This window comes from Nestor notabilis, unplaced genomic scaffold (assembly GCF_000696875.1).
Source record: "Nestor notabilis isolate BGI_N333 unplaced genomic scaffold, ASM69687v1 scaffold13121, whole genome shotgun sequence".
Lineage (NCBI taxonomy): Eukaryota > Metazoa > Chordata > Aves > Psittaciformes > Psittacidae > Nestor > Nestor notabilis.
The window spans coordinates 1-7,675 of record NW_009916156.1 but is presented as its reverse complement, the minus strand read 5'-3'; the positions used below and the strand labels follow the sequence as shown (position 1 = coordinate 7,675).

Below are 7,675 nucleotides of genomic sequence, written 5' to 3'. Positions count from 1 at the left end.
TCCCTAGACATCCAAGAAGCTGGAGTAGGTGTTAATAAGATTTAGAAAATAGATTTAATGAATCTGCTACCTTGCCTAGGCTGTTGTTACCAAAAATATTCTTAACTGTTTAAGTCTTTAAAGTAAGCCTCAAAGTAAACAATTTTTAAATAGAACTACTGAGTGCTCCTCAGAGCCATAACAAATGGGAATTGTCTGTGTTTTCTAAGGTCATGTCTAAGAGACAAAGTACTGTCACCAATATATTCAGAAAGAGAGACTGACAGTGGAACTGAAGGAGCTAAAATTGTAGTATTTCTGAGACTACTTTAAAATATGAGCCATAATTCAAATTCCAAAACCAGATACTGTTTTTTAAATGACTTCTTCTTCACTATCTGAAATAGCTTGTTTCCACACTTTATGCTGAAAGCAAAACAAGTTAAGGCTATAGATCGATTCTATAAATCTTAAAATGTTATAGTTGCTCAGAAATAGAATGAAGTCCAAGAATCCTCTCAATGAAGGTTTTTCCTTTAACATTTTCAGACTTAGAAACAGGCAATCCAAGCATAGTGGATTGTAGTTGTTGCATTGATCTTAATTTGAGATGGTAGATCTATCTGTGATCTGTTTTAAATAATATATACAATAATTCCCCAAGAGATTTAAAATGTGACCAACAGTTAAAGTGATGTTTTCTTTCACTTACATGTGCACATACCTGGAAGCCTAAAGCTTTTTTCAAAATTTTAAGAGATTTAATATTCACCACTTGCTTAAAATGATCATATGCTATGTGGATTAAGAGTGTATCCAGCTACAGCCAGACTTGCTCCCCTGCAAAAGTTTTCAGGTGCTCAGAAGGCATCTGAAACATTCTTATATGGAGCTTTGGAGGAATTGTGGAATATTATCTGAAGATTTGATTTTGCCAACGTTTTCCTGACACTTAAGTAACTGTGCATCACAATAACTGGAGAGTTGCAAAGAATCCACGTCTTATTTATTTTTTTCCCACACCAATCCAACTCAGACACTCTTGCCTTGTCACACTTCTACTTTTCTGCTCTAAAGGGCTCTGATTCCAAAATCTTCCTTTCTTTTCTGTGCTTTATTTTCTGTGCCTAAGTAAACAGACCTTCCTTCATATGATCCGTAGCTCACTGGAAACCACATTGATGCACCACCATCCAGTGCTGTTATTTAGATTAGGATATACTATTCTAGCAAGGAATGTGGGGAAAGGCATTGAGATTCAGAAATGTTTTGGAATTTGGAATCCTACTGGTTATGGTATTTATAGCAAGAGAAGTATATAGTATATATGATGGAGAACTAGGGAAATCAAAGCAAGAAAATAGTGGTCAAGAATTTAAAACCAGGTAGACAATTCTAATGTTCTGCTTAGAGGAAATACAAGCTGTTGAAGGGTTAGCATCCATCATTGGTCACCTATGACTAAGGAAGAAAACACACATGTGGATTTTTTTGTTCTGCTGAAATAAAGTCAGGGAAAACAAACAACTTCTGTATAAATTTTCTGTTGTAATCACAGATTAGATTTGTGAATTGAATTGTGAATTAAATTTCTGACTGGTGATACGTTTAGAAATACTGACATGTCTTACTTTATATTTTGTAGATGCTTCAGAAACTTGCTGTGTGTTTACCACGGGTTCTGCCAACCAGCTCGAGAGGGGACTTACCTATTCTTTCATTAGTCGAGCTTAACATTATCTTGAACTAATTATTCCTCTACACATGGCCTTCCTACTGGTGTCAGCTTATCTTCTGCTAACTCATGCTCAGTGTGCTCCTGTTGAGAATGGGGCACTGTTGGAAACACTGAAGTCACAAGTAGGATTATTCAGCAATAAAAGTGAACACTATTCAGCACAGGTGAGACCTCCTGGCACAAGCCGACAAATACCTCAGACAATCATCATAGGAGTTCGTAAAGGAGGGACAAGGGCTTTGCTGGAAATGTTGGATATTCATCCTAATATTGTGGTGGCAGCTACAGAAGTCCACTTCTTTGACTGGGATGAAAATTATGTGAAAGGAATAGACTGGTATAGAAGTCTGATGCCATTTTCTTATGGAAATCAAATTACAATTGAGAAAACACCAGGCTATTTTACATCACCACAGGCTCCGGGAAGAATTCATGACATGAATAGCTCCATTAAACTGCTGCTCATTCTAAGAGATCCCACTGAGAGAGTTATATCTGACTATACCCAAGTATATTACAACAGAGTAGAAAGCCACAAGCCTGTTCAGCTTTTTGAAGATATTGTTATTAAGAATGGAGCACTTAATACCAAATACAAAGCTATTCAGAGAAGTCTATATGATGTTCATATGGAAAAGTGGCTTAAGCATTTCAGTTTGGATCAAATTCACATAGTGGATGGCAATACTTTAATCAAGGACCCTCTTCCTGAATTACAGAAAGTTGAAAGATTTCTAAATCTTCCTTCCCGAATTATGTCTTCTAATTTTTATTTTAACCAAACTAAGGGATTCTACTGCCTTAGAAGTGACGGAAGGGAGAGATGTTTACATGAATCCAAAGGACGTCCCCATCCTCTTGTTAACAGCAGTGTTTTAGAGCAACTGTATTCTTACTTCAGAGAGCACAATGCAAAATTTTACAGGATGGTTAATCATTCCTTTGACTGGCATTAACGCATTTGGAATCAATGTTTATTTCAAAGGGCCTGCAACAAACTGTTTCAAACATATATTTCTAAATTGCAGAGATTCACACTATGAGAACATACTAGTAGTGTGATTCATGGGAATAACATACCTGTTAATTCATTGAAATGGTACCCTTTAGGTTGGGCAAAAAGAAGTTTCACATTTGTATGATTACTGTGAATCATAGTCTGATCTTCATCTTATTGTGCAAATACATTGACTTCAGCAGACTTCTTTCAGATATGCATCTGTTACAAAGCTTGTGCTGTTTTGTAAAAATGACTGCTTCTAACCATGTAAAAATGTAAATATTTGAAGTGGTATTATTCTACTGTTCTGTATTTTTTGTTCTTAGTATTTTTTATATCACGCACAATGACAGAGGTGTCAATTTCTAGAATTTTTCATACAGTAAGTTAAATTGTATGTTAAAACAGGTGCATACATAGGGGCTCCAATAAATAATTCATCCACTGTTAATGCTGAATTAATTAATAATAAAAGGAGTCTATTTCACCTGTGATTTTGAACAGGTGAACTAGAAGCTCCATGTCTGTAGATCATTAGTATTAAACTACAGTCTTACTATCTTGGATTTGCAAAAAAAATAAAAAAAAAAAAAAAATCTCCAAACAAAGTAAGAATATGAACTGTCTGAAGTTTAAGGTGAGAGTTCTGAATGTAGAGAAAAAAAAAACCCCACACACAAAAAAATAAAAAAGCCAACAACAAAAATGCAAAAACATTATTAATATTAGGAATCGTGCAAATATTTGATATTATAAAAGTTACATTGCTTTGCTCTTGAATGGAAAAGCTTCTCATTAGTACTACCATATGGATCATGGTTGTATTCTGTTGTTATTCTGTTGTTCTGGCTTTCGTTTACACATCTCCATTGGTACACTGATTCTTGTTAAGAAAAAAAAAATTTGCTTGCCCTCCAAAGCATGGGGTATTTTTATTTTGCCATTTCTAATGCAGACCATGGGATGTTCTCACAGTTAAAATAACATCTTGTTATGCTGTATATCTCAAGACACGGTGTTCCATATGCTAGGTATGACACACTTAGATTATATATAAAAAACATCTATCTATACTCCTGCGTTAGGAATTTTTCACTTGTTTTGTTTTGTTTGATGGTATTATAATCATCTGTTCTCCATTTTCATGTAAACATGTTATTATATATCAATACCAAAGAAGATCGACTTCAAAATGTTAAATATGGTGCCAGACAGAATTACAGATGCAGATGTGCTTGTTTGACATTGTACCTTGCAATCCAGAAACTCTGGTGCACCCCTTTAGTAGTAGCATTCATTAGGTGCATTCCTCTTCAAGCTTCTCAGAACACTGGTGAGTTCTAGTTGTGTGGGCCTACTCTGATCCTCACAGCATCAAACTCCACTCAACGCTGATGGGAATCCTGGATCTGTGTCCTTCTGTCTGAGCCACTGTTCAGCCTATAGGAGCAGATGTTCCTAACGTGGGATTCAGTCTTCCATTTCACAGGCTAAAAGGTATGTATTGCAGAGCTAATTTTAAGGCTTCTAATACTTTATGAGGGGGCTACATATACGTTAGGCAGGTATAGCAGTATGCCACTGAAGCTGGACAGAATCAAACCCAGCCAGATTATGTGGAAATAGCCTTCATCAAATATTCCTTCAATAAATACAAAACATTAAAAATAATACAATAAATGCTGTTCTTTATCTCTTCCACTACTTGTATGGGTGTACATGAAATAAAATTATACTTGTCATTAGCATATAATTAACCTCTGAAATTTTCTTTCTTAAGTATGATATTACTACCTCTCTGATCCTACAGATGGCCTAAATTGTTATTTGCTTCTTCCACCTTTTCTGAGAATTCTGAATCATTGATCAGATCTGGGCACTACTCAGAAGTATAAAGTTGATCTGAATCAGATGTGGAAATACAAATTTATTTCTTTCAAATTAGCCAAAGAACAGGACATTTGTGCTGGTTTTATATGATCTCTACAAGGACATTAGATAGGGAAACTGCGGTAATTGCAGTGGTGCAGTCTACCAGTGCCTTGTCATTTGTGAAGTAAAACCTTATTCTGGAAAAATTCTGAACTCTGACTCAGTAGGGTGATTTTACATTGAACTAACACTTCATGTTTTGTGAGCACAACACTTTTACCTGATAACAGAAGCCCCAAATCCACATTCCCTATGTTGTTTAACACAGCCTGTTCTTTCTGACCAGTGCAACCTCAGTGACAAATGAAACTCATTCCAGTCCACTAATTTCAGAAATATAGTATTGAAGGTAGCAACACACCAGCAGTATATATCATAGACTGTAGTTTTTCTTTCAGCATTGCTTTCTGTTTCTTATATATTTCAAAACTTCTTATATTATTCTTGTTTTGCTTCCTTTCAATGATGAGTTAAATAGTATTGAGTAAGAATAAGGTTCTTTTCTTTTTTGGGGTTTTTGGTGGGTGGTTTTTTTAGTGTTGTTTTTTTTCCCCCCTGTAAGAACCTAATTTGGAAACAATGTATGCTGTAACAAAGGTTTCAGGTAGTTCGCCAGTAATTGAAGAGTTCACATGTCTATACGTCACATTCAATTTTACAGGCTTCCAAGAAAAAAAATTCTAATGTCTTTCTATATTTGTGCTTGCAGGCATCAAGTTTTTCTCTTTCTTCTCTGAAGTTTACAACAAATCTTTAGATGAGATGAATGCAGGAACACCAGTTGGCAGAAGCTATATGCATCTTTGAAAATGCAGGTCCCTTTCTGGAATTTACATTTCAAGGACAGCTCATCTGTATAGATTAGTGATGCATATATCTACTTGATTTGTTATCGCTCTATTTCTAGGATGGACAGAGCTGGTGGAATTAATTCAATGATCACTTTAAAGTTTACTAATACCAGAAGAAATATATTATGAATAGTATAATTTGAGTGAGGGGTAGTTTGGTTTGGTTTTACATAAATCAAGATACTCACCTAAAGTTTTGTTTTGGTGAATGGTCTAAAACCTCAACCTCTGCATTACAGAATTCAATGAATATATCAGACTATATAACATTACAAACTGTTTCAATTAGTTTCTCTTTTTGTGGTCTGAAAAAGTTATCTCATTCAGTCCTGCCTGACCTTCTCCATTCTTACTGTCTTCAAGAAAACTCTCCTTTCCTCATCGTCAGGAGGGGGACCAGATAAACTTAAAGCAGATCCACTGAGCCATAGTTCAGTAATACTGAAATAAAATGCACTCAAGTTTTGGCACTTGGAATTGAAAAGTAGTCAAATTTTGGAAAGAACTGGAGGCTCACAATCAGTTTAAAGATGTTATTAATAAACAAGACAGATCTCAATTTAAGAAATTACAAATACCTCATATACATTTGTACAATTGATTGCAAACCATGACCTATTCTTCTCTAAATTGGTCATTGATGGACTTTCATCTCATTATCTGATACTCAAGTGGTGTTTGCAGGAATAAATTTCATGTGGAAAGGCTGCTTAAAAAGGTCATGCAGTTGTTTCAAAGGGTTTTGGGAGCATCTGAAATAGATGATACAGTCACATGCGTAAGACTGCGTCAGAATTTACGATGATTTGAGCAGCTCTTTGATGCTGTTTTGCATTCCACAAATACTAAGCTTTCACTTTAAAAACAATTTCTTTCCTTTTTCAGTTAAAATGCTTTAGTTATCACTAGTATCACTAAGAATTAACAGTATCAAACAACTGCAGCTGTAACTGGATCAGTTTAGCCTTTGCTACAGTAAGAAGCTCACTCACACTTAATACTTAGATAAGCCTAAAATTAGTATTTTTTTATACAGACTACATATATTACCTATAGCACATAAAGGAAAAGTGTTGGGAAGCTTAAGAGGTAGGGATTTTCACAAAAAAGCTCTTAGCACTTAACTAATGGGAAGAAAACAAAAAGGTTCCTCTACTGCACTCACCCCCATTATTTTACCACCAAGAGGACTGGATTTGTTCATTGTGTCCTCTGTATCTGACTGCTTAGAGGCCTTGGGATGGCTTCTGGTCTTTTTTTTTCATAGCTTAGCCTTGATAGAGCATTTACAGTTCCTCTTAAAGAATACATGTGAAAGCAGAGACATTTTTGGAATATCCATAGGCAATATGGTGTACAACTTTACAGAGGGTATATGCTTAGTGCACTTCATTGTATGCTGCTACACATCAACTCCTTCACTATCCTGCTGATACAAAGCCAATAGATAATCCTATAAAATGCATTGAAGAAAGATTAGATTGACTATTATCTGCATACAGAGTTTTTAGTCTTCATGCACATTTGAAGAGTGCAGCAAAAAAGAAATTTTAAAATTTGATTGTTTCCAGCAAGTTTGACTGCTTATTCCCTTTGCCAATTTAGATGCTTCTTTCATGAGTTGGACAAAAATTTTAATTAAAAACAAAAAAGAAAAGTTATTACTTTATAGGATCACAGTTAAAAAGAAAGAAACCCCAATACCTTGATTCATAGATTCATAGTAAAAGTAGCACAATAACAATATCACAATAATATTTCCTTGCATAGAAGGAAACATTTAAATTATTTAAGTAAAGATTATACTCTTGTAAACTATTATTTTCTCTACTTGTGGATTCGATCCTTCATTTCCTTCAAAAGTTTGAAATTTATTGTAGAAATGGACAAACACATTGGAATCAAAATAGGTAATAATTTGCCAAGCAACAGCAATCATTGCCAGTAGTTAACGGCCAATATTTAGTTACCAGCCAAACAATTTCACTTCAATTATTTCAAATTTCAATGTGACTTGTTAAACTGCTTCACAACTTTATAAAACAATTTTAAAAGTTCAAGCCAACAGTGTATAAAAAGACTCTGTAGAATCATTCTGTGATGGTAGAGGAATTGTCATGTCTTTAAGGTTAATTAACAGTGAAATAGTATCATAGAATCATAGAATAGTTAGGG

General features: G+C 34.7%; 1 protein-coding gene across 1 annotated transcript; it reads left to right on the top strand.

Annotated features, from left to right (window-relative positions):
• Window positions 1-1,628: 1,628 nt before the first annotated feature.
• On the top strand, window positions 1,629-2,673 carry LOC104413461 (heparan sulfate glucosamine 3-O-sulfotransferase 1-like). The gene has a single exon (XM_010024459.1). The coding sequence runs from the start codon at window positions 1,744-1,746 to the stop codon at window positions 2,671-2,673; it is 930 nt and encodes a 309-aa protein (XP_010022761.1). The 5' UTR covers window positions 1,629-1,743.
• The last annotated feature ends 5,002 nt before the right edge of the window (window positions 2,674-7,675 follow it).